Here is a 27565-nt window from a genome sequence, read left to right as displayed (position 1 = left end):
GTAACTTATTGAAAAATGAATAAATCAAAATAATTTTTTTATATTGTAACCTTAAGCAATTCCCTTTTATTTGATATAATATTTTTGAAAATCTGACTCTTTACCTGCTCAGAAAAGGGGACTCAAAATAGCAACTTTTTTATAAAACTCAACTTTTTCAACATGCATTAAATATAAATTTATACTTATTTTGATTATTTTGCCTCTTTAAAGTTAAGAAAAGCTCTTTTGAATTTTTGAAAACTTGAAAATTTTTATAAAAAGTAGAACTTTTTTAAATTGACTTTTGAAAATGTTCTGAAAATACTGCGTCCTTTAAACATATGTCAAATTAAAGCTTATGTTATGTACTCCAATTAAAAAAAAAAAATTTTACCCGACGACTTATCTTTTCACATCTCTTACTGAGCCAATTCTTTTCAATGATACGTCAAAATATTTCTAATTGTATCTAGTTAAACACATTACTCTCCAAAATTGAAAAAAATTTCCTCGTTCCCTGTAATATTAATATAAATATAATATAAATAAAATTATGATTTTTAAAATCAGTAAATTTCGATATTTTTTATACATTTTTTATTTAAAATTTTTTGAAAAATAGACGAAACAAAACAAACATTTTTGTTAATAGATACCTTAGGTATCCCTATTTTATTTAATATATTTTTAATGTTAATTTTAAATATTTTTAAGGAGGATTTTTGCAACTTTTAATGTGCATCCAATAAGTATATTTAGAGGAAGGGGCTGCCTTTTCTGAAAAATATTCTGATAACCTGTAGATATGATGAAATATAATTTTTATTTCATAATTGAAATTATAATTAGCTATCGAGTGTAAGAATAAATTTTTTTCTTTGTTAACTATCATTTTTTTCTGATAATCTATTACTTAAAATTCTTATACACATTTGTCATAGAGTTAACAAAATATGCAATAACATTATAATCTTTTATAATTTCTCTGTTAAAATTGCAATACTAAATTATTAATATATTATTAGTAAGTCACAAAACTTGGAACAGGATATAAGTAAGGAAATGTTGCTTTTAGAATAATCCAACAATTTCTTTGCAAAATTCAAACACATTGGGATCGAAGTGTTTTATATAATATTGATTTTAATCACTTTCAGATATTATCTATACTTATTCTAACTATGCTGCGTCCACACTGTACTGATTGTGGTGAACTAACGTTTTTAATTATTTGGCAATGAAAAAGATAAAGACGTAAGAATAAATTTATTAAATCATTATTAAATTTGTATAAGATTTATTACTGATATGTGACTTGGTCGAAAAAGAGAGAAATAGATTCTTATTTTAATGTAAGTATGATAAACTTTTGTGAAATTTTAGGTATTTAATTATATTTTTAACAATTATCACAATAGACAAAAATAAAATTTGTAAAAATCTTGTTTTTTGTACAATAATAATGTAATTATACCATTTCTTAATATATGTTACGTAATATCATAAGTTTATAATAGTTGTACTAAGTTTAATTTCTTACATCAATTATTTACATGATACAAAAGACCTATTTTTATTTTTTGTATAATTTTATCAAGTTATGGGTTTGGCTTCAGTTGATGGTGCCTAGGTATTTAATAATATACCATAGCGAATTTTTACTACACACTTGAATTAATATTATGTTAATTATTTATTTATCATAATAACTGAAACAATTTCCTTTAGCAGGTCAATTGCTACATAAATCAAGTAATTTCACTTGTTAAATCTAGCGCTGGCTTCTTTAGTGAGCGTTCTAATGGCAATCTTTGATTTGAGGTGTAATAAATTTTTCTTTCTAAATTGATTATCATGGTACGAAATTATTCATAATTTTTCATCTATTTTATTTTATATTTCAGCAAGAGAGTCCGAAAATAAAATGCGCAGGAGTTTATTTACTTTTGATATGTACACAATTTCGCAGTGTATATTATCTTTTGAGTACTTTTTAAAATTAATTTGATTTAAAAAGAAACACTAAAATAAATTGTTTAAATCGTTCAAATGTGCCGGCAAGGCTTTTCTTGGTACAACAAAATGCATTATGTTGGTTTGAATGGCTGCTGTAGAAAAAGGACCATTGAAAGGACAATTTACTAACGATTATCCGATTATATACCGACGTCCATCGCTAGTACAAATAATATTAGTTTCCCTCGTTCGATTGATTTTCGCGAAAGGTTTTTTAGAACCTTTACGTAGGTAGCTCAGGGGCTGGGGTCAATTAGGTTTCTAAGAGTATCTTAGATGCAATCTTCGTGTAAATGTCTATTGTTGATAATCATGACTCATTCAATTTGGACGACACAGAAGTGAATATGAGAAATGTCCACTCTTAAGATCCAAAACATAGAATTTGTTTAATGCCTTTGCTGTGTCCATGTAGGACGAATGTATTCGATGTTTACGGTCACCCGGTAAAGACAACTGGTTCACCGAGTTGTTACTATATCTGTTGTAATATTTATGCAGTTCGACAAATGTCGAGGATAAGTACACGTATTGATCACGAGCAGTCTTAGTTGGGACTCGTCCGAGTTGCAGATTAGAGACCTGCTAAATTTCTCTAGACACATTTTGTTTTAGTATCCATACTGAACTATGGAAGTTGTAAATTACAACATAACTTATTAGAGATAACTTGGAAATATACTTACTAATCGAGTGGGTCAGAATAAAAGAGAGAATATAGCCCGTACGTAGGCGCCAAGTGTCTAGACTCGTATACACAAAGACAGCGGCGGTTACACACACACACACACACAGGTGCTCACCTGCACAGGTGTCGCGTAGCATTGTAATATGTGTTATGGGATAGTGGCGGTGGATGAGATGATGAGGCGGCGGCAACAACGACACATAAACTCTCCTCTGACTCCCCCGTATTGTTCACTTCGGACCCATAAGCACTGGCACCGCACGAAAAAATAATGCCACGTTAGTATCGTGTACGGGGTATATATTTTTTAATACACCTGTGCGCGCACGTTAATGGAACGCGGGCTCATGTTGGCGCCGCCGGACCGCACGTACATTATATCCGTGTGATATTATTGTCTGCGAGTGTATTGTATGTGTATAAATACACGTATATGTATGTAAAACGTACGTTTCATTGCGCTACAATATATCTGACACTATTGCTACCTGAGGAATGCAGTCTGCTCCCGCAGCCACAACCACCCCCGCCCCTACCCTGTGGTCAAAACGACACATTATCGTGCCATAAAATATTTATAACAACAATGAGAATTCATTTAATGGAGCATGAAAATTATTTTTTTATTGGTCTCTAAAGATTTTTTCCTTGTCTACTATGCTATTATACCTCATATTATATCACAGTTCAATGAAAATGACGTGTAATTAATAATTGAAAAATAAATTACAATAACACTAAAATCTAACAAATCATTACAAGTCGTCGTTCTGAAATTTTGGATGGTATGTTGAGACCGATATTCAGTTGTAAAACCGAAGGAATTGTTGATACTGAGTTTTGGTTATTAAAATTCTAATAAAGTGCCCCCCCCCTCATCGACACTAAAGCTCGGAATGTACAAAGGCGTCTGTTTTTTAGTAATATTACTTTTTGGATTTAGCAAAATGATAATACGATATTTCAACACACAAAAAAATTAACCTTTTGAAAAAATGTTATTAACAATGAGTGGTGAAGAATGTAAACGGAAAAACGGCGTTATTAACTCGAACTAAACTTTGTAAGAAGAAAATATCTTCTATACATTTTTTTTATAAAGAAATTATTATTATTAGGAGACGGAAAATTTGTATAGATTCAGAGTAATATGAATGTTAATACATGATACCAGTTGTAATAATTTAAAACTTTTGTATAGTTACCGTTTTATGATTTTTTAGTTTGAGTACAATAATGTTAAAATTATTATTATTTACGGTATAATCTTGTGAAAATTTTGTTTTTTAAGAAATTTGGTTGTATCGATAGTATTATCTTTATTCTCTCCTCGCCAATTAAAACATTTTACGGTTCACTGTAAACATTGTTCACTACTTATACTTTTTATCTGCATATTTGTGTAAGCTGATGCTCGTCATAAATTTGATTAACTAACAGCTGTAATAATAAAAAAATAAACAATCATTTTTATTCTATTTGATTATGACGCGAATTAAAATCTCGACCTCGTCTAACCACAGAAAATTATTTACTAATTATGGCTAAAAAAAGTTAAACGCAGATTGAAAAAATATCTTTTAAATAATTTCGAGCAAGTTGCTTGGAATTTAAATCGTTCGAGTTATCACTAGTGTAACATTGTATTTTTATGTCAGGAGTTATTAAAAAAAAAAAACTATCATCATAAAATCCATAAAGAGTATAATGAAATCGGTAGCGAAAAAGTGACTCTGAAAAGCAAAATGTCACTCGCTACGACCGATAAGAACAAATGAGTAGTGAACGTTTTGTATAAGACACAAAACAGTTATTCATTAGTGAATTGCCTAATGTGTTTATCAAATTTCATACATCAGGTGCCCGCACGCACGCCGATTCTGAAGCATTTGGCCCGTAGCCGATGGCCAGGTGTGAATTTTGCATATCCGCTAGTGAACATTTGTTGTTGACGCTTCGGCTGAATGTGTCGCCGAGAGGCATACACTTAATAACGTCACACACAGTTGCATGGGACACCATTGTGACTGGAGATGCAATGAAGACTCGTGTGCGGGCTCGAGAAACGGCTGCTAATGTGAAAATTAATGAAGTGACACTATTATGTTATCGTCATGGGTATAGGTATCACACGCTGCTGTAGTTGTTACCTGACTACCAGTGCTCAGCGGCAGTACGAAGTATAATTAAAAGTTGTTATTTCGGTATGCCGGCAGTGTGTCAGATAGGGTGACAGGTGACGACCATTGCCAAAACGACCAATGTATTCAGAGTTGGCATGCAAGTGAGAAATGGAATAGTATATTTAAGTGCACCGGCGACGAAATAAACGACCTACGAACGTGGTTTAAATACTGTATGTTTTTTTCACTAACTTTTCTCATTGTTTGGGTTTATTCAAAATACTTACACGCACATGTCAAGTATAATCATATACTTACGATTGAGCCTGTTTTATTATTTTGAACCAAATGGACGGCGCACGGAGATACTAATCACGTACACAACAGTCGCCAGCCAACGGTCTCTTAAGTTTTCTGATTGTGCACTGAAATCTTGATGCGTCAAATGACCGCGTTTGTGGTAGTCCGTTGACTACTGCCTGACATTTTAATCGAATTCATAACGTTTAATTAAAAATTATAGCACTCCGAATTTATACTTAAAAGTAGTAAGAACAAAGTTTTATTTCATTTCTGTTCGAATTGAATGTCCGGTGGCGACACTAACAACTTGTATTATCTTTTGTGTTCTGTACAATTAAATTTTGTAAAACCATAAAAGAATTATTTCTGCTTTTTTTTTTTTTCAAGTCCTGTATTTGGACAGTAAAACTTGAAGGAATGCGAAGAAAATCGGTTTTATGAGAAAAAATAGAATAATTGAATCAACGCATCTCATATAATTACAAGAATAACTTACAGGTTTCTAATCGTAAACGTTAAACGGCAATTAATCATAATAATATGATCGCTACACGACTTATTGGAATAAATTATAACTTGTGTACATATTAAGAGTATTTTTTTTTTTTTAAGTAGCCGTACAGTGGCGCAACTAGGGTTAGAACCATGGCCGATTTTAAGGAGGGGGTCCAGAGATCAACTCCTACGTGAAATGTTTAAAAAGTACATATAAATTTATATAAACCTGACCATTCGCAACAATTTTGGACCACCCCCGGAAATATATTTTGGATACGGATATTTGGATGTTTAGGACGTTGTAAACTGGTTAGTAAAATTGTAAAATGGTTAGTGATGCATGAATTTTTAGGGAAACAGATAAAAAAAAAATTGTCAAATGACATTTGTTTACACGTTCAAATTAAAAAAAAAAAATAGAGACGCATTGAAAAAATGTATTTTTTTAAAAATAAAAGATTATATAATGACTCGAAAAAACTTCTGGTTACACCACTATAGCTGTATATTTCTTTAAGGAATATTAATCTTGGTTTAAAATTATATTTATTTGGTAAAAACACCTTAAAATTATAACTAATTTTAAATAAAAGCTGTTAAGTAAAAATATCGAATTAATTATTCAAATAATAAATTAAAACTATAGTAAATGACATTGGTGAATTTTGTATTACAAAAAAAATGATTTTATCCATATCCTAAAACCAATAGTAAAATTTGTCGTTTAGGATCAAGTAATATTACCCATGTTAACCTCTCATCATTTCTTTATAAATCATAAAACTTTATTTTTTTTAAATAACAGTTAAGCGGACAATATACTTTTTAATCACGGAACTTATTTGTGGAGTTGTGCGTGTAAAATATCTTTGCATTTTAAATAAATAACTACTCTAAAGGTTTTTTTCATGGTTATAAAATAACAATAAATTTTCCAAGCACATTTAGATTTCGCTTTTTGTCTTAATCTAAAAAATTGTACACTCGGTCCTACAAAACAGAAGCTATACCACCTATTGTTTCTTTTCCAGTAAAAATAGTTTTTCCTTAAATTTATATTATTTTGCTTATATCTGTAACGAAATAACAAAGCAAAAAACTCGAATTTTCCTCGGTTTACAAGATGTAAGTGTCCGTATGTGTGTTCCATATAGGAAAATCTTGCATAATTAATATCATAATGATGGCGATTATGGTAATAGTTTTGAAAGGCCACCGTATTACAGTAACGTAGCCTATGGTGCACACGATTTCCACCATATTATCGATCTCACGGACTCCCACGGTAGCAGATGCCCTCGGTAGGATTTACTGGATATCGTGATGATCTTCTGTGGGAAACCGGCCAACTGACCGGCTCTACTGTTGCCTACCACTTGCTTTACATACATTGAAATACAATGTTCGCCATCGCATAGAACTCCAATTTATTGGCAAACGGGTTATTCCAATAATGTGGATAAGTATAAATATAGTGTACAGATATATCATTGACTACATTGTGAGTTCCTTGTGCGCATGTAGTGGACACTTCTGTTAGAAGCTGTGAGTAAATTATCGTGTACTCCACTGACGGCTTCGTATTTGTTGGTATACGATAAGTTCAATTTTTTACAAAGGGGAGACAATTCAAATGACTAAGTAATTTACATGGTTCAAATTTGTCAACGATTGTAAAATTATCCGATCAACTACGATGGTAAACAGTAAAACACTGAAATTATCAATAATCGAGGTGATTGTGGATGTTTTAACACTATACTTAAATATTACACTATCGACATGTGTCTGTACGAATGTGTGTGAACATGGTAACCAGATGTGCGCCTATAGATTTCCACAATACGATATAAATGAGTTCATTATAGTTTTCTGTGAAATGTACTATTCTCTATTTTTTTCTTTTAATGAAGGAAAGGGTGTAAATAACCGTTGTAGAAAAATAACTCGAACCGGATATTATAAATTTCATAGATAACAAATGTGTTTTATAAAATAACACATTAATTACATTTATTTTATGTAAATTTAAAAAAAAAAATTGTCACTTTTGAAATTTTAGTACAAACAACATATGTTTAGCATATTTTCTATTAATGACAACATTTTATATTATTATATGAATTGTAATAAGTTGTGACATCGAAACTGTGATGCTTTGTGATCGAATTTTGGATTTGATTGAACAATAACAGTTAAGTAAATAAATTTGACGTAAACGAAGAACATTAAACTATTATATAGTTAGCTATTACTTTTATAATTGATAAATTTGATTGACTATCTGCTTTAAGTTTAAGTATTCACTCAATAATGAATGAAGTTAAACATAACAATAAGAAATTATCGCTTAAACATTTTAACCGATTACAATAATTGAAAAGTTGCAAAGTTACAGAAAGTTTCTTATAATAAATGTAAAATATTTTTTTTTATAATTGTTAGTTAAAATATTCAAAATTATAACAAAACTTCAATTTTGAGTCAATTTAAATAGAGCACGTGACAATTATCAATTTCAGTCAACGTTAGGTTTTGATTGCGATTTAAAGAGTCACAAGTATGTGACTCTGTATACGTATATGTATTCACATAAATGGGAAAATAGAAATTAGTTCATGTTTAATAACTTGCGATTAAAACAAGTAACTTTTGGTTACGATTTATCTTTTACCATATTCCATATAATAATATATTTAGTTTTGATTAAATTTGTATACGTATTTAAAATAAAATAAATTTTCTTTAAATATTTTTCTGAAATATGACCTTAATAAAAATAATGTATTTTTCATAATTGCATGATCATGGAATGGGGTATGAGTGTCTCTTTTTAAGCTTTAAAAAACAAATTAGTTTTTGATATCTTATATCCAATTTCAGAAAAAATATGTTATCTGATAAGAATTAATAAAAAAAAAAAACCAGCACAGGGGGGTCGCGGCACAGTGGTGACGTGGCATAGATGGATCAAGTATAATGATATCTGACAGTGATTAAAATCACTATAAAAAAAAAACGCTTCGATGCAAATCTTTAGATAGTGTTTAATTTTAAAAAATTGGTGGATTATTCCAAAAGCTACATGATCTGCTAGTTCATTATTAATATCCTAATTAAGATAAAGTATGTCGAATGAAAAAGGGATTATTAAAAAATATTATTTCTNAAATATAAAAAAGAATTTTTTTACAAAAATCGTATTTTTTTTATTAAGTTTAATGTCTGTTTTCACCATGAAGATAAAATAAAGTCCGAATTTTTTTTTTTTCATGATAAAGTATACTACATTAGCTTTAATTTAAGATATATATAAAAGTGTCAGACCTTCCGGAACATTTTCAAAAGTTAAGTTGAAAAAGTTAGTTTTTTGTGAAAAAGTTGACATTTTAAATCCCCCCTTGTGTGCAGGTTAAGGGTTAAATTTATGAAAAAAATATACCAAATGAAAAGTAATGATATTATGCATCTATATAAAACAGAATTATATTGATATGTTTATTTTTGAAAAAGTTATGGCACTTTTAAGTAAAAAAAATTGAAAAAATTTCGAAAATTAGCGATTTTTAAATTTGTAATTTTTTTGGAGGTTTCCCCCTTTTACGGGGAACGAGGGAATTTTTTTCAATTTTTGAGGGTAATGTCTTCGACTAGATACAATTTGTGATCTTTTGACGCATCATTGAAAGAAATCGGTTCGGTGAGAGCTGAGAAAAAGTGGTAACAGACACAAAAAAAAAAAAAAAAACACATCTTATTAAAACCAATACCTTCTCAGCTTCGCATCGAAGCTAAAAAATTAACTTAAATTTCTTTGCTTTTTAGTAAGACTATGGATGTGATCTTTTGACATATTTTTCATCAAAATCGGTCCAGCGAGAGCTGAGATTGAGCGTTCACAGACACAAAAAAAATAAAAAAAAACACATTTATTATTCGGCACATTTATTATTAAGTCGGTATTATCAATAAATACCGACAATTTTTCATCTGCTTGTAACGAACTAATTGTATTTTCTAAAAATGTTATAAAAGTTTACTATGAAGAATTAGATTTAAATAAATTAAATTAATTTATTAATTCATTTTTATTTATGTCTATCTCAACCATATGCAAAAGCAAATAAGGTGCTATATTAGTGTTTAAATAAATTAAATAACTTTATTCAGTAATGTTTTTTAGCTTCGATATCTATTTCGTTCTTATACATTTTATATATTACTATTTAATATTTCATAATATTTTAGCTTTGATGTTTATTTAATTTCTTAATTGATTAATATAATGTATTAATATTAATTATACTATATATATATATATATATATATATATATATATATGCTTTTTTTGTGCGTCTGTCAACTTTTTTCAGCTCTCACAGAAACGATATTTTTCAACGATACGTCAATATCATAAATTATAGCTAGTCGAAAATATTACCCGTAATATGTTTGAACATATTATTTAAATAATTAAAAATAATCAACCGCCGTGTTTTCTTAAAAATATAAATTTATATAATAACGTTAGGTACTAAAATATATATATCTAACACAGAAAATTAATAATTCTACTAAAATTTTACTTACTATAATATTTATGTAATTTAAATTTTGAATAATGTTACCCAAGATATTTTATTTTATTTTTTATACCTTTTGTATACTAACTACAAAATGTTTTGTGAGTTGTAAAATAAGATCAAAAACATATGAAAAATATTTGTCAGTAGTAATGGATCATTTAAGTGAACAAGTTGGATGGGATTCTATGCAGCATTTGGAAATTAAATACGACTTTTCTACAGAGATAAATACTAATATTAAGGACGTTATTTGCAAAGGGAGTCGTATAGTACTACCAAAAAAGTTCGAAGCTATAATTCATATTTTAAATTACACGTATACAGATGTCATTCACACATTTATTGATCATATTAGCGCTATAGCTAAACGATGTCAAGAATATTATGACTTCAACCAGGGAGATAATTTTTTAAGTTGTATAGTTTTACTTCAAAGTGCTGTGGAAAATTCGAAAACTATGTTTGAACAGTTATACAATGTAATGAACTATCTTAGCAACATAGATTTTAAAACATTAGCGAGTGCAAAAAAAACTTTCTCTGTACCTATAGTAGAAGAAATTTATACTTTTGTAGAATATGCAACATTAAAAATTCAACAAAATACTCAGATTTTTATCGATCTAAACGATCCTAAGACCAAAGAAGATGCTTATGAGGTTATTTTAGATGTGAACAGTTTTATCAAAGGAATAGGTAACGAAAGCTATCAGAAAATTAAAGAGAAAAATAGTTTAATTGTTTACAATCGTAAACCAAAGTGCTTACTTGAAGAAAATCTAAAAGACTATAATACGCGACAAAATAAAAACATAGAGTTGAGCTATTATTTAAGTGAATGGCTTAACATGTATTATGATGAAGTTTCTACAAATTTCTACAAAAATCTGGGTTTTGATGAAATTTTAGAATTAAATGATGCAAGGTAACAAAATCTATATGATATTATTGTAGAGTAATAGTAAACATTTATAAATTACTGTTTATATCATTAAATATTCTATTAATGAAAAAGTTTACAAGTCCAATATAAACATTATTATCAACAAACAAAAAAAATGTCTTGTTATAATGTTTATATGCTAGATAAAAGTCTTAGTCCCCTAACCCAATAAGAATTAATTATTATATCAGAAAATAATTTTATCGAACTGGATATGAACCAGTCAAACTTTTATTTAATTTATTCTACATGAACTAATAAACAAAGTAATAACAAGTTCATATTGAATTCTCAAAAGTTACCCCTTACGAATTACTTTTTCTCATAATAAACTTGATATTTACAATGATTCATAATAATTAATTAAATTTCTATGAAAACATTATTTACGATAAAACTTTGAGAAGTATATTTAATAAATCTCAGTGTATATATTTTTTAGTAATTTCAAACCTACACTTTATTCATATAAAAATATTTGTCATAAACAAGTAATCGAACAATTAAACACAATTACTAAAGGAAGTGGATGGAAGTCGTTGAAACATATTAATATTATATTTAATGGTCAAGTTATAAGCGTAGACCGTATTTTTAGACACCCAACAGACAGAATAAATTTTCATTGTAAAATTCAACATGTATTAAGGTTGATCAAGTGTATTTATACAGAAATATTGTTTAAGTATTGCAAGTATGTAATTTGCTTATTAAATTTTTGTGAAACGGATTATGTAAAATGTATTGATGAAGTATATATTAATCTTGCGAGACAAATTTTTGATGCAGTTAATGAGACAACTAAAATGTTTGATATAATATATAAAACATTGCTTTCATTACATAATTTAAGAGGAGAATATGATCATGACAATGTCAATTCTAATTTAATATCTTTGTGTACTTTAATAACAAACTTACTTAAAGAAATAAAATCTGGATATTGTTCAATGACTGTTTTGGGTACCAAAAATGATAACAGTAACCTGAAAGAAATGCAATTTCAAGCATCAACGTGCGTTAAACAATTCTCAGAATTTCTAAAATATTACAAATCGAAAAGTCAACCACTAAATAAAACGCATGAAAAACATTGTCGATTACGAAATTTATCGTTAAACATTGACATACCCGAGTCAATAAATACCGATAATTTTTCATCTGCTTGTAACAAACTTATTCTATTTTCTAAAAATGTTATAAAAGTTTATTATGAAGAATTAGGTTTAAATAAATTAAATTAATTTATTCATTCATTTTTTTTTACGTCTCAACCATATGCAAAAGCACATAAGGTTTTATAATTATTTGTTTGTTTAATCCACAAACCGCTTTTAAAGAAAGTCTTTAAAGACAGACTCATGTCGTTAGCTTACATAAAATTGTATTATTCACTCTATAAAAATAATAAAGAATACTATATAAATTACAAATAAAACTCTATGTGATACAAATATAAGTAATCAATAAAAATATCAATAAATATAAATTAGAATCAATTAATATGATTTTTAGTATGTTCATAGTTTGATTAAAATCAATAATCAGTTGCATGTCTATATAATACACACTAAAATTATCTATGAAATCTTTGAGTTAAAATTTAACTGTTGTCGTCTGTGTGGCAATTTAATTATGCTATTCGAACGGAATATAAAAACAAATAAATATACAGATTTGCATTGAAACGTTACTTACTATAGCGATACTCTGCATTATTTTAGATCTACTCTGATGGAAGCATGGCCTTCCTAGTGGTCTTCTCTCCCTAACAGCTTTGCCCGATGGCATCGGTCCAACGTAGCCCTTCCAAAATTCCGTGGTTCCATCAACTAGATCTTACTCGCAATATCATTTCAAGCTTTTCACGACTCAGACTGGGTCATAACCTTTTACCAGCATTCGCTTACAAATTAAACCTGAACTCTGTTCCCTTTTGCCATTTACATGAAGATGAAGTCCTCGGAGATTTTTCTCACTATATATTAAATTGCTCCTCCTTGGCGCCTAATAGGTGCTTGCTTATAAAATTTTTAGAATCCAATATAATTTCTAATTTTGTTCTATTGTACTAAATTCCTATTCTATTCCCGTGATTACTGCGATCATTTATTTTATATTGAGCGCTGGCTATACTATTTAACTACTTTATTATATATTATAATTTATTGCATATACTTTACTTTTATTATACTAACACCCATTATTCTTGTAATTCACAACGCTAATTAATACTATATTATTTAATTCTTATGTAATTGTCGAGCTATAATATTTTCATAATAAAAGCTAATAAAAAAAAAAAATAAGTCATTAAGAGCGGCAAAATTGAATAATCCCGGCCATAATTCCTTAATATGGCTCTGTCTATGGTTTAGTTTTATTGACTAGAAATGCTCTGCATTTCTAGCAAAGGATAGTGGCGACGGAAGCAAATGATAACGGAAAAAAGTGCAACCCCATCGTACACAGTAAATCTAACAAATTCAAACCCACGTGAAACCCAGCAAAGTGGGATCGGGAGCAAATTATAACGGAAAAAAGTGCAACCCCATCGTACACAGTAAACCCAACAAATTCTAACCCACGTGAAACGCAGCAAAGAGGGATCGGGAGCAAGTGCAACCCCATCGAGCAAAGTAAACCTAACAAATTCAAACCCACGTGAAACCCAGCAAAGTGGGATCGGAAAAAATTGCAACCCCACCCCACAACAAATCCAAACCCGTCCACTATTCTAGCAGAGGCTGCAAAAGCGAAGTTAGATGATTTCGGAAAAAAAGTCCAAACGTTTCGAACGTACGTCTCGCTACGGAAACCAAGGGTTTGCTACGCGATCTAGAGAAGAGACGGCAAAGGCCGGTTACCAAGTAGGTAATAGATAACGGAAAGGGGTATCCGGCTGCGCCGGATACGTTGCGTTGAACAATAACAGGAGAAATCGGTAGCACGCCCGACGCGTCGATCGGGTTAGGGGGGGGAAATATACAGAAGTAGAATACTCACTAAAACCGATTAATATTTCATATTAAAGTAGAGTATTCGAAATTAAAGTACGTCGAATGTATCTAATGGAGTAGGCAAAAACGAATATTCCAAGTATTCTCTAAATAAATAAATATTTAAACTCGTAATTTTTAAAATAATACAATAGTGAATTGTTCGTCATTCGAACAAAACGATTATGAATCGAAAATTCAATGTATAACAATCGACTAAGTAAGAGTCACCGTGCACGATAATTGCCATACATAAAATGTAAAATCTGATACAATATCGATAATAAAGTCTTAATGTATTTAAAATTATTGCACACATAATTATTATTTTTTCAAATAAAAAAGTAATATAAATATGAAAAATCTAGTTTCATTATTGGTCACCAACACACATAAAAAAAAGTTTTATTCATATTGAAATACAGTACTCGAAATATAATTTGAATGCATTAAAATAATTAATAATATATTAAATGTAAAATTATTTATTAAAATAATTTAATATTTTTCGACCTACGGTAAATAATATTGTAAACATAGGATATTAGTTTCTTTTAAAAATAAAAAAAAAAATTAACGTTTCTTTATTAATTAATGTTTTATTATTGTCTTGATCACACACACACACATAAAAAAATTTAGTGGTTATTGAAGTAATATACTCCAAGTACAAATAGATATAATTATTATTAGAAAAATACGGTTTAATGAGAGACTCAAACGTAAACAGATACAATAATATCGGTAAAGGAATTACGTTGTAAATTAAATAAGAAATAATCGTTTTCGATGAACTCCAAGAGCGAACTGCACGTAGTAATCGTGATGATCCTCTGTCGTCGAACGGCAATATCTTATGGAATCGTTGTTTGACAATCTGAAAAGCAAACGATATAAATGAAAATAAAATCTAAGATAACAACTAACGAAAAGCTTACAGTACCGTTTTGGAGGAACGGCGAACAGTGAGGGAGGGCAAGCATAGGCAAAAAAATAAACCAACAGCACAAAACTATCAACACGTTGTGAGTACAACAGAAGTGAAAATATTGTAGATTTACCAAAGGCGCCGTGCACTATCTAAAATTTACAAATCACATTAATTAATATACAGTCACTATTATAATAGAGGAGAAAAAAAAAGATTTCATTCATCGTACGATTATCCAATACACATTTTAATAAATAATAACGTTGTTGCCGTTATACTTTCATCAGAAAAGATATTCATATAAAATACAATTGCCGTTTATGTAATAAGATGAACTCCATTGCAAACAATTCGATAAATAATTGCATAACTAAAAATATATATATATAAATATACACGTACGAAAAAATCAAAAACATTTGGATCTTATCGGCCGATGCAGTACACATTACATTGTAATCAACAATAAATAAAATAAGCCAAAATCAGTTACCTGTGTAATACAACCATTATGAATTAGAGCCAGCACTCTTCGGGTCGGTTGGCCACTAATCAATCACAGTCAAAACAGACGCACGGACTGAAAATTACAAAGTCAAATCAATTAATACTGCCATTACCATAATAATAATAATAAAATATCTACAATATAAAGTATATAAGTGTAAAAATATATTTATATGTATGTATATATATATATATACATACAGAGATTGTGTATAGGCTGATGTAGCACCAATAAATAAAATACGAATCAAACTAATGATTAATATATGCAAAGTAAATCGATTAAAATGTTTAAAGATGAACTCTATTTTAAGAAAAGTCAATAGCAATAAATTTCTTTTGACAAATGAAAATAAATTACCCGTGCAATAAATCCAATAGCGATGACTGTCATCAATCTCTAGCATAGTTGTTATCCTGGCACCACAACGGTAGCACAATCTAAAAATTACAAAAACCACTTAAATTAATACAACCATTACCATAATATGTTATACAATCAACAATATTATACAACCATTATGAATAAGAGCCAACACTCTTATATATATATATATAAATATAGAGAGAGAGATCGTATACACTGATGTAGTACATATTGCACCAATAAATGAAATACAAATCAAACTAATGATTAAAATGTATAATGATGAAGTCTATTTTAAAAAAAGTCAATAGCAATAAATTTTTTTTTAAACAAATGAAAACGAATTACCTTTGCAATAAATCCAATAGCGATGACTGCCATCATCAATCTCTAGCTTAGTTGTCGTGGCACAACAGATACCATCTGAAAATTACAAAATCAAATTAATTAAAACTGCCATTACCATAAATATCTACCTCTATATACTGTCTTACTAATATCTTCTAGAATCTACAATTTTATTATACGACGATTGCTGCGAAATCGTCAATAGTACATTTCAATAAAAAAACAATCGCAAAGGGAATCAAAGATATAAATATAGTATATGCAAAAAAAATTAAAATATATACGTATACATTTATAGAGAGAGAATGTATTGACTGATGTAGTACATGAATATAGCGACTATAAACAAAATACAAATCGACCTAATGATTAACATACGCTAATCTATATTAATTTAAATGTAAAGGATGATCTCGACTTTGAGAAAAATAAAACGGTTACAATAAATTATCGTTTAATGAAATAAAATAAATTACCCTTGTAATAATAATAAATCCTAAACCAACAGCGATTTCCAGCGTATTCTTACGGGCACAACAGATGAGAGTCTAAAAATTACAAAATGAAAATTAATTTATCGATGCCATTACCACCATTTAAAAAAACAAACTACATTAATTACTGACCGACTAATATTATTTAACAAACAATAAAAATGAATTACCCGCGTAATAAATCCGTTATCCTTTAGAACCAGCACTTTTGGCCAACAGGCTGAACCGTTATCGAAGCGTACCACGTCAGGACGCAACAAACGCCGTCTTGTAAAAGTTGTAAAATCAAATAAATTAATACTGCCATTACAACGATTTTGAAATTATATCGATTACAATCGTTGTAAAAACGTCAGCGCACAGGTTTTTTTTTCGTTTTTTTTTAACGAACAGAAATGCGTTACCCGTTTAATAAATCCGTTGTAGATTGTTAACAGCACTATTGATTGAGCCAGCACTCTCGGCCAACGGTTCGAACCATTATCGAAGCAGTCTTCCGGGCACACGACAAACGCCATCTAAAAATTACAAAATCAAATCAAATAAGACCGTCACAATATCGACAATTAATAATATAATCGCCGTAGTAGTAGAAAATTTACAAAATCACATTAATAAACGAATACAGTCAATACACTATATTGAAATAACGACAGAATAAACGATGCACAAAACGGCGGCGCGATGATAACGAACACGTTTGGGCGTCGGACGCGGCGATAACGACGAAACGGGGGGAACGCGACAGGCCGAGTGGGAGGCGCGCTCCCCTATTTCGCGTCGTTTTCCGTTCCAGGAAATAGCGTTTTTCGTGAATTTAAGAAAACGGGTACGGCGAAAAATTCGAGCGGCGGTCGGAAAAGACGCGGGACCGTAAGAGCCGTCGAACAGTACGGGAACGGAGGCGATAGGATTAAGATCGGAATTTTAATGAGGAAAAAACGCAATATTTCTTCCAGGTGGAGCTTATTTTAAGGGGCTTACGAAAATAGTATATAGAGGGAGAAAAACGAAAATAGTATATAGAGGGAGAAAAATAGTATATAGAGGGAGACGAGAGATTATCAATGAGTAGCATAATAATAGCTCGTTTAAAGAAAAAAAATCACTTAAATCATTGTACCGAGTAATATATTGAAGGATATCCACTAAGATTTTTATGTTTCGACTAATATTAATTGTAATCTTTTCTTTTAAATGAATAATGACTTATTAATATCTAAATATGTTCACATTGTCAGAATATAAAATCTAACGAAACAATTACAAATCGATGCATTCCTTTTTAATAATTACTCTACTACGAACCTTTTAAGGAATTTTTAATTACGGTGGTTATCATAGATGATAATAAGACATCTGTAAATCAACTGCAGAAGAAATATTTCAGTTAATATTTTTCATTTTAATGAATTTCATCAATTAATTACTTATAAAAAATAATTGATAAGTAATTTATTTAATATAAAGATGTAAAATATGCTTATACTTTTGTGGTGGACGCTATAAATAGCTCATAATAAAACTCATAAAAATATTTTTTCTTCAGTAGTAATTTAAAATTATTCAAGACATGTAATATAGTATAATTTTTTTCTTTTTTGAATTATCCAGCTTTTGTTTGATTAAAAATTTTGACATTAACTTCATAATTCTGAAATAAATACATAAAAAACAAATATCACTTATAAAAAACATTTAATTTTAATCCAATTTGTACAAATGGTAAATTATATTTTGCTTGATATTTAATCAATATACAGCAATTTTTCATTTGAAAAGGTCAAAATTAAATAATATTAGATCCAATAGATTTGAATACATAGATAATAATAATTTTATTTATTAATTGATTTATTTTTAACATTTAAAAACAATTTTTTGTGTTTTCTGATTCAATTTTACAATAGAGCATGCCCATTTAATTTAAGGATGATATTTTATTTCACTGTAAGAATATACAATCGTGAATAGGATTTGTCTATGAAAAGCGCCGTATATGTTATACTATTGAGCATTGATAGTACTATCTATACTCAATGGGTATATTTAACTAATAATCATAAGCGTAATATGATAAAAGAACCGGACTCAGATTAATCTGATAAGGTTTATCAGTATGATAAAAGCCACGAAAACAAAATAATTAAGTTTGCCGATTATTTTTATTGACTTTTATTATTTTATAACTTAAACTACGGCCTCGGTCGTACATTTTTAAAAGCGATTGAAATCGCATGATTTAAGTATGAACATTATTATATAACACATAAGTTAATGTTATTTTTTATAATTTGAATGTATTATGTAGGCTGTTTGTAATTGTTGTGACATGATTTTATATGCATTAATATTAAGAAGCCGGGATCTTCTACCTTTGACATCCACTACTAATTATCACTGTAACGGGGAAAGTGCTATTGATCTAAAAGGAATCAATCGAATTGTGAAAAACATATTAAAAAGATCGGATACTACAAAAAATAAGTGCTTTTTACGCCTTAACGAAAAAACTTACTAGTTAGTTATTGATATTTACTTAATAGTCAATTAAGTTTTTGTATATAATAAAGTAATCAACAGGTTCTTTATTTTTATATTTTATGTTTAATTATTGTCATAATTTTTTTTTTATTATCGTGTAGGGGTATATAGGCTACATTTAAAAACAACCTCAATTATCATAAATTCTGTCCGAATTTTTCATTAAATTATAGAACTATGAGTAAAATTTAAATCTCATTTAAATATTTTCTCTTAATTTCAAGTTAAAATTATTTTTTGAATTTTTTTTATATCATACTAAAATAAGATATGTGAATTGACCACGCTTATCCTATTTAAGTTTTTCGAATATTACTTTAGTTAAAATATGTTGATGCATTTATAATATTATAAAAAAAATTATGCCTGTGTTGTTATTGTGATAAGGTTTATTCAAATTGATTAACTTATATAGATTTCATTCTATATATGGGCTGCTGACCATGTGATGATATAATTCTTAAATAAAAAAATTGATGGTAAAAATCATTATATTTTAAAATCTATTTTTAGCTATTTATTATATCAATTTTTATCACTTGTTAAAAAAATTAACAAATATCTATAGTACTAAATTTTAGATAATAAATTTAATTTTATCGTCAATTACAATTATACAAAACTTTTGTATTACATTGTAGTAGTTCTTTATAAAAAAAACTATTGATAAACTGATAACTTAAGTATTTTATTTTAAATTATACAATTATTTTAATCAAATTTTTATTCACCTAATTATGATGTATTAAAAAATTTTATTTTTACATTAAGTTTACATTAACATATTTCAGTTTTCTACCATGTTTAAATATAATCTGTATGGCAATGTGTATATCTTCATACCCCCAAGTTCTGGCTTACAGCTTTTTAGAAGAATTAGCTGGGGAATTCACAAAGAAATATGATCGCTTTAAAGTTGAGCAAGCTTTAAGGCCTTATAGCCTGATAGAATTCGGTAAATTAATATTTAATGTTAAAAGACTTATTTTTTATAAATTTGAATTTTTAGATACTACAATACATCCTATTCAGCAAACATATAATAAACCTCAACAACTTACATCTAGAATTAACTTATCTGAAATCACACGTGATATTAGTTTGGATCCACCTCAAGAAGTATTTTTAATTGAAGCTAACTCATCTCATAAAAATCATACACATCAGGTTATTCCTCCAACAGTAAGAGGTACATTTAATGTTCTTAAATTTATGTGGTAAAATCATGTAATACAAATTAATAATATTTCTATTGTTTATTTAATTCTATTATGTTTTTTTAGTTGGACCATTACCTACATTAGAGCCATTATCATTTTTGGACAAAACTGTGATGGTTTTGACAATGAGTTTAATTATTCATAGTGTAGTTGATATTTTGGGGGTATTGAACAGCTGGTCTTCAGAAGTAAGCATTATTAATTTAAAACTATTATAGTTTTTATCAAAATTCAATGAGAACAATTTCAATTGTAATGTGTATTAAATCAGTCACTTAGACAAATATACTATACTAAATTAGGAAAATGTTGAATATCCAAAATAATTTTGGTGTTACTTTGATTAATCCAACAGATTAAAAAAGAGGGACAACTATGTCTTTATAATTGTTTCTCATAACTCCTTTGATTATTTCATCAAAGAATTAATTTTTAATAAAAAAAATGTATTTATTATAATTAATATATTATTTATTTTTCAGGAAGAAACTTCCCTAGATACTAGTTGGTTACATTTTTGTAGTATTCTTTTACGACTTGCTCAACTGTATGTTCTCACACAAAAACAAATGTACAGGCAAATAAAGGGATGGGTTTTATTTGTTATGTTATTAATTTTAGGTTGGTTTTTATTTTGTGAAGAAGAAAGATGGATTTTAAGTTTAGTGTTTATTATCACTTCATTTACACATGTATGCATATTAAGGCGTAAAATTGCTATCAAGTTACCACAATATCAGATATAAAAAAATAATTAAATTAAATTTTTTTTTTCTTTTTGCTATCATAAATTTGTAAATTTAATTATCATATTAATAAGATGAAATTTTGTTGAAGTAAAATTATGCTAAGTAATTATACTTTTATAACAACTGCAATACTATTGTTTATACTGAAAATATTATTTATTTAACAAAATTATTTTTTAAATATGTTTTTTTTATTTAGATATTATGAAAAATGATGCTAAAATGGGTATTATATTTACATTTTAATCACAGAAAAATCTTTGTCTCATTCATATGATGCTATATTCATAAATTAAAGTTATTATTAAATAGGAGGGAAAAGGTTGAAGTGCAATGAATTTTGTTAGTAAGAATTATTACAGTGTGAATATATTATTTTTTTTTGTTTGGAAAAGGTAATAAATACTTTTCTTTTGTATATGCCCCCAAAAAACAAAACTATGTCATTATTATGCTATATGAGGGGCACGAAGCACATGCCTTATTCGGTATTTATATTGTTCCTGCACTAATTGATATAATTTAAGAAATTCAAAGCATTTTATAAGAGATATCTCAAGTATTTGTTAAAGTGTCTATGAGTAAGTTTTAAAATTAATATTCTGATCACTCGAGAATTAAAAAAAAAAAATACTCATTGTAAACCATTTAATAAATAGTTTTAATATTGGCTTCAAATCAAAAATTGATTTTGTTAAATTAAATAATTATTCAAGTAAATGCAATCAGATAACATTAAAATAATATATTTTATTTAAAAATAAATAAATAACTATGCTTATGATAGTTCAAGTACCAAAATAGTAAGTATATACTATCAATATTGTTTTATTAAAATGATTACAATAATTTAGCGGTAAAAACAACTCTGGTCAAACATATTTGAATGAATTAATAAAACAAAATATAGAACATACCTTCGAAAAAAAACATATTACTTAACAGTTATTTAGAAATTAACAATAAAAATCACCAAACATTGCATCATCAATTTCTTCAAAAATGCTTTGTATTGCAGATACCTCGTTGACCAATATTTTATCTTCAGACTTATTATCATAAAAATCTTTTCTAAATTTTTTAGCAGGTGGCTCTTCAGGTGTATTGCTAGTATTTTTAAACAATATTTGTGACACTGGTATTTTAGGTGTAAAGAAGCTTTTACTATTTGAAGAATTTTGGGGAACATTACTTAAAATAGTCTTAGGTTGATTATCAGAAACTGAATTTGATAAAGTATCATGAAATTTCAAGTTGATCAAAGCAACCTGTCTGTCACTGACCTCACAACTTTCTTTTCTATATAAATTGTTCAAATCGGTCGAATGCCATCTCTTGGCTGTATTAATTATTTCTTCATTTGTTTGACTTGTCATACGTGTGATAACTACTTCATGAAAATTATCTAGTAATAATATATAATTATTTAATACTTAATAATAATTTCAATAAAATTTGATAATAAAAAAAAATTACTACCTGGAGAATGGCTATACATAGCAATCAAATGATCATTAGTTATATTCAAAGTAAATCCCTTTACAATACGTTGACAAGATACGCCGACATTGGATAAAACTAAAATAGTTCCAATTTTCAATTGACTACTAAATTGAGTCCATACATCTCTATGAATCGTTCCTTTAATAAGTCCAGTTTTATCAACAAGAATTAGAGAAGGATCAGGTGACAAACAATCTATTTCTTGTATAACTGAGACAAAAAATGGTATCTTATCTGTAAAAAATCTACCTGAAGCTGTGAATGGTAGAAGCTTTTGTTTTATCCATGCAACATTGTATTTTTCTAATAAAATATTTATGTCTGTATTAGAAAAATCTAATAGGAACTGTTGATATGGAGTTGAAGAAAAAGATGATTCATTTGAAGGCAAATTTAAATTCTAAAAAAAAAAATGAGGTCATTTTAATAACTCCAGTAAAGATATACAAATTTTTTAAAATTTAATTTTAAAAGATTGTTTTTTGATCAACTATCAATTTCTCTATGCCTAGAATATAATTATTTATTGTAATATTGTATAAAAAATCCTTATTTTATTAATGATATATTGTTAAAGTGCACTTAAAAAAATAACGATTTGTAAATCAAATTCATTGTTTACATACTTCATCATTTTTTTCATTTTCTGTAATGCTTATTGAGGCATCCAATGATTCTAAATTTGATGGATCTTCAGTTATTAAATCTTCCTTAAATAAAATAATTAACATATATTTAGGATATAATAACACTTAGGTTATAACACTTAAGTGTGTAAACCAAATAAAGATAATTCTGTATGAGGTGTGCATAATGGACCAACAGGTCTGAGTGCATGGGCATTATGTCCACCTCACTAATAACTAAAACTAGGATAACAGTTATCTTTACAGAAATATTTATTAAAAAATATAACATATTTATATATTACTTTTTCAGTTAAAAGACCAGCTGGTCCTGGAAATTTTCTTGAAATGCATTTTGGCGTCATTGTCTTTACACTTGATATAGTTGTATTAAATGAATCATGACAAATAGATTTATTACTTTCTGAAAAGTAAATACAGTAATGAACTTTTATATTTATAAAAAATGTATTTCAATATTATATTAGGGAAGAAAAATAGATATCAACAAAGCATAAAACATGTAACAAGCATGAACCTAAATATTTTTAATTTTCTTTTCAATACATTTGTATTACCTTTAGTATGAAAAGATTTTAATGCAGTAATATTGTTATTTGATTTAGAATTTAGTATTTCCAAAGCCTCAATTTGTACATTTGTTGAGTTGAAAAATGCCTAGAATTGATGAGTAATTAAATTAAAAATTTTCATTTTTATAAAAAATTTAAATAATTATCAATTTAAAGTATTACCTCATCATCAGAGTCAAAATCTGCATCCAACTGAAATTGATGATTTTTAACACATGAATTTATTTGATTTTTACTTTCTTTTTCAGCCTTTAATCAATTATAATATACTAATTAATTAACATGTTATCAATATCATAAATTAATTATGTAACTTACATCTTGTCCCAAGTTTTTGTGATTTTTTCCATCATTATGTTCACTTACTTCATTATTTTGAAGTTGCGTAGAATTTAATTCATAAACTGAACTTGATATGTTAAATAAATCCTATGAATGTAGTATTATAATTAAATTTAATAAAATAATAATTAAAGTAAAAATAGTCAAACAAATTCTTACATCATCTTCTTCTTGATCAAATTGAGGACTAGATATACAATTTGTATTTGGTATTTTTACAACAGATGATTTGTTAGGAAGAATTTGAGTACTAAGAAATATCTAAAATGTTATAATATATATTTTTTTATTGATACAGTAAAACATAAAATTGTCAATGTACAATATAAAGTAGTACAAGTTTAGGTACCTTGCAGCCATTAAATTGTGTTCAAAATAATTTTTTAAGTTTTGTATCTTATCAATGTAAAAGTACTTTATACAAGTTACTATGGGATAATCAGTATTTAAATTTAGAAAATGTAGACTTTAGAAGCAAAAAACTAAAAGTATCATTTTTATATAAACTTTTAAACAATATTATTATTTGTTCTGATTTATTAGACCGTAAAAATTATAGTTCATTAATATATATATAGAGAAAAGCATTTGATTTATATAAAAAAATTGTCTTCAAGATACATGGAATTTGTATCGCATAATATTCTCATGAGGTTTGGTAATATTTTAAAAAATAATGTTGATATTATATTTTTTTAAGTTATTTAGATTTTACTTAAGCTTGTTTAATATAATTTAAATTGCAGTATAAAATAAATTATAAATACCTTGTATTTTATTATTATTAAATAATCAAGTTACGAGTAATAATGTATAATGAATATTAAATTTATGTTTTAAATACTCTTTTAGTCATTTGTTTAATTCAATGTTATATAAGTATATAACACAATCTATATTTGTCAGATAATTAATTAATTATGTTTAAATATTGGAATATTTTCATGAAATAATTAAATAATGTTTACAATATAAGGAAAAACAATGCTTTCTCTCTATAAATAGCTTTTAAATAAAATATTTATTCATATTTATTGCTTACTTCATCATCTAAATCAAATTCTTCATTTAATTCAAACATAGTTTAATATTTGATGTTATTATTTTTTTTTAATCATTATTTTGGAGTGTATCACATAATTTATTATAATATTATGAAATTAATAAAAATATATCAATCAAAATATATATTTGCTAAAAATCTTTTTATGAAATAATTAATTATTTTGTAATTGGGTTTTTAAAACAAAATCTGATTATCGTATACTTATCTATATTCGTAACGGTTAATATTTTTTTAATGTGATAACATTATCATTTTATGATAATATAACAGTGCCAGAACACTGAATAATATCATAATTGGATGCACTAGTTAATAACATAACCTCTTATAATACTGTTGACAATATATTTTCCTCTCTTACATTTCACAGTACTAAGCAGACTGTAAATCTTAATTTGGTTGTTTTGCAAGAAGTGTAACTACTTTTCAAAATGGTAAGTTTTATCCAAATTTATCTAAATAATCCTTTCATTGCAAAATATTGAGTAAAAAAAAAATAAAGTTATTGTTTCTTTGTTTTTGTTAATGGTAGAAAATATAATTAATTTTATCTTTCACTATATTTTAACTGTAATATTCATAATATTATTTTTGATAATGTTGTGTATTCGATGTTTTGCTCACATTTAATATTTTATTTTGGATTACCAAAATTAATTATTTTTTATTTTTACAGGCCAAACGTACTAAGAAGGTAGGAATTGTAGGTAAATATGGTACCCGATATGGAGCTTCTTTACGTAAGATGGTTAAGAAAATTGAAATCACCCAACACAGCAAATATACCTGTTCATTTTGTGGAAAAGTATGTTGTAGTTTTAAAAATTAAGTTGATTCTTTAAATATTTCAGTAAATACTTGAATGTCAACTGTTAACATTTTTTTTCAAATTAATATTTTGGTTGTCAGTAGAAAGCTTGTTGTTATATTCTTATATCTATAATACTAATTTGGCAGTGTCAAGTAAAAAGGGATAATGCCAAAATTGTAATCTTTTTAATAATAAAATTATTAATAGATAAAAGATAGTAGACTTTGTTATAAGAAATAATTTGTAATATTACTAATAATAAACAATAATATAATAATCATTTGTAATCATATAAATTAACATAACTACTTAACTGTAATTTATTTTTCTATAATTGAATTTAATGTAAAATAATTAGTTAGCTAAATTTATTTTCATTTAAACAAAAATTAACTATTATTTTTATTCAGGAGCTTTTAAATTGATAGTTCTAATTTGAGTTTCATTTATTTATATTAAGGTTTCCCTAACTAAATTAAGTTGTTGTGTAGTTACATGCAATAGTCAAAGAAAATAGTTTTGGAGTAGGAAGCACAGCTCCTGCTAATTGTTTTTGTCATAAAGAATTTTTATTCCCTTTAATATATTCCCTCATAGCAATATCATTTGACCACCATACTTTGGTTAAATTTAATTGTATTAGAATGGTAATTTTACTAAACCATTAATTTATTTAGGTATTAACATTAACTTATTCTAATATGTTAATATTTTTAGGAATCTATGAAGAGAGCTTGTGTTGGTATTTGGTCTTGCAAACGCTGTAGAAGAACTGTAGCTGGAGGAGCTTATGTATATTCCACAACAGCAGCCACTACTGTTCGGTCAGCTATCAGACGTTTGAGGGAAGTCAATGACTTGTAATTTTTTGATATTTGATTATTAATAATATAAGGACATTGAAAAAATCAACTAGTATTGTTTTTTAGTGATCATTTTCTTCCTTGCTACAATATTTACTTTTTTTTTAAAATTAATTGGATAGTAAATAATAAAAAGTAGGCAGTCATATTAAAGTAAAAAACTGATTTTGTAAAAAGTTATGATGTGTAGTAAGGGATGTCATTATACAAAAAAAGAATTTTTTTGTTAATTTAATATATCCTATTGATATAACAAATGAATCCATATTTTAAATTAAAATTTGTATTGTATTGTGCAATTGATTTTTTTCTTAATCAATCATGTAAATTGTACATTTTTAGAGAAGTTAATATCTGCAAGAATAGTAACACTACTCAACATTTTTTATCTTTCTGATTTTAAACTAACATATGAAGAGTATATTAATTAATATCATTAAATTATAATTGGGATTCATAATTT

At 27.2% G+C, this 27565-nt stretch overlaps 4 protein-coding genes and 1 long non-coding RNA gene across 12 annotated transcripts; 3 read left to right on the top strand and 2 right to left on the bottom strand.

Moving 5' to 3' along the window:
- Positions 1-10171: 10171 nt before the first annotated feature.
- On the top strand, positions 10172-12588 carry LOC126896248 (uncharacterized). The gene is made up of 2 exons (XM_050668887.1): positions 10172-11121; positions 11582-12588. Exons 1-2 carry the CDS (start codon positions 10232-10234, stop codon positions 12381-12383), a joined length of 1692 nt encoding a protein of 563 aa, XP_050524844.1. The 5' UTR covers positions 10172-10231; the 3' UTR covers positions 12384-12588.
- A 2129-nt stretch (positions 12589-14717) lies between these two features.
- LOC126896280 (uncharacterized) lies at positions 14718-17644 on the bottom strand. 7 transcript variants are annotated; one of them, XR_007701815.1, is made up of 7 exons: positions 17190-17629; positions 16956-17052; positions 16768-16839; positions 16292-16366; positions 15938-16017; positions 15082-15649; positions 14718-15015 (listed from the first exon to the last, which is right to left on the bottom strand). It is a non-coding gene; the product is annotated as an uncharacterized LOC126896280 (long non-coding RNA). The 7 variants fall into 7 exon arrangements; XR_007701814.1 differs by having other exon boundaries at positions 16956-17303; positions 17388-17625; XR_007701811.1 differs by having other exon boundaries at positions 15082-15218; positions 15299-15649; positions 16956-17621.
- A 1265-nt stretch (positions 17645-18909) lies between these two features.
- Positions 18910-21479, top strand: LOC126896260 (vesicle-trafficking protein SEC22a-like). The gene is made up of 6 exons (XM_050668903.1): positions 18910-19031; positions 19097-19305; positions 20121-20284; positions 20339-20518; positions 20613-20737; positions 21032-21479. The coding sequence occupies exons 2-6, from the start codon at positions 19118-19120 to the stop codon at positions 21293-21295; spliced, it is 921 nt and encodes a 306-aa protein (XP_050524860.1). The 5' UTR covers positions 18910-19031; positions 19097-19117; the 3' UTR covers positions 21296-21479.
- Positions 21480-22028: 549 nt separating this feature from the next.
- Positions 22029-25573, bottom strand: LOC126896252 (uncharacterized). Of its 2 annotated transcripts, XM_050668892.1 has the most exons (10): positions 25405-25573; positions 24522-24623; positions 24339-24449; positions 24183-24269; positions 24006-24105; positions 23733-23851; positions 23428-23511; positions 23051-23201; positions 22778-22939; positions 22029-22703 (listed from the first exon to the last, which is right to left on the bottom strand). In XM_050668892.1, the coding sequence occupies exons 1-10, from the start codon at positions 25441-25443 to the stop codon at positions 22255-22257; spliced, it is 1404 nt and encodes a 467-aa protein (XP_050524849.1). In that variant the 5' UTR covers positions 25444-25573; the 3' UTR covers positions 22029-22254. The 2 variants fall into 2 exon arrangements, with proteins under 2 accessions (XP_050524849.1, XP_050524848.1); XM_050668891.1 differs by having other exon boundaries at positions 22778-23201; positions 25405-25572.
- Positions 25574-25712: 139 nt separating this feature from the next.
- On the top strand, positions 25713-27151 carry LOC126896278 (60S ribosomal protein L37a). Its single transcript, XM_050668926.1, has 3 exons — positions 25713-25862; positions 26105-26233; positions 26957-27151. Exons 1-3 carry the CDS (start codon positions 25860-25862, stop codon positions 27101-27103), a joined length of 279 nt encoding a protein of 92 aa, XP_050524883.1. The 5' UTR covers positions 25713-25859; the 3' UTR covers positions 27104-27151.
- Positions 27152-27565: the final 414 nt, after the last annotated feature.

The sequence above is a fragment of the Daktulosphaira vitifoliae genome, unplaced genomic scaffold, assembly GCF_025091365.1.
Source record: "Daktulosphaira vitifoliae isolate Bord-2020 unplaced genomic scaffold, ASM2509136v1 Scaffold_1, whole genome shotgun sequence".
In the NCBI taxonomy this organism is placed as follows: Eukaryota; Metazoa; Arthropoda; class Insecta; order Hemiptera; family Phylloxeridae; genus Daktulosphaira; species Daktulosphaira vitifoliae.
The sequence above is the reverse complement of the archived record's forward strand: the minus strand, read 5'-3'. Positions and strand labels throughout refer to the sequence as shown.

Bases quoted from the DNA above. Each gene is read 5' to 3' on its own strand.
- LOC126896248 (XM_050668887.1), top strand. From the start codon at position 10,232: ATGTTACCCAAGATATTTTATTTTATTTTTTATACCTTTTGTATACTA. The intron at 11,122-11,581 runs GTAACAAAATCT...TATATTTTTTAG, and splicing joins TTAGAATTAAATGATGCAAG to TAATTTCAAACCTACACTTT.
- LOC126896278 (XM_050668926.1), top strand. The intron at 26,234-26,956 runs GTATGTTGTAGT...TAATATTTTTAG, and splicing joins CCTGTTCATTTTGTGGAAAA to GAATCTATGAAGAGAGCTTG.
- LOC126896252 (XM_050668891.1), bottom strand. From the start codon at position 25,443: ATGTTTGAATTAAATGAAGAATTTGATTTAGATGATGAA. The intron at 24,624-25,404 runs GTAAGCAATAAA...ATAACATTTTAG, and splicing joins AATTTGATTTAGATGATGAA to ATATTTCTTAGTACTCAAAT. The intron at 23,202-23,427 runs GTATGTAAACAA...TTTTTTTTTTAG, and splicing joins AAAATGAAAAAAATGATGAA to AATTTAAATTTGCCTTCAAA.
- LOC126896260 (XM_050668903.1), top strand. From the start codon at position 19,118: ATGATTTTATATGCATTAATATTAAGAAGCCGGGATCTTCTACCTTTG. The intron at 20,285-20,338 runs GTAAATTAATAT...TTGAATTTTTAG, and splicing joins TTATAGCCTGATAGAATTCG to ATACTACAATACATCCTATT. The intron at 20,519-20,612 runs GTACATTTAATG...ATGTTTTTTTAG, and splicing joins TATTCCTCCAACAGTAAGAG to TTGGACCATTACCTACATTA.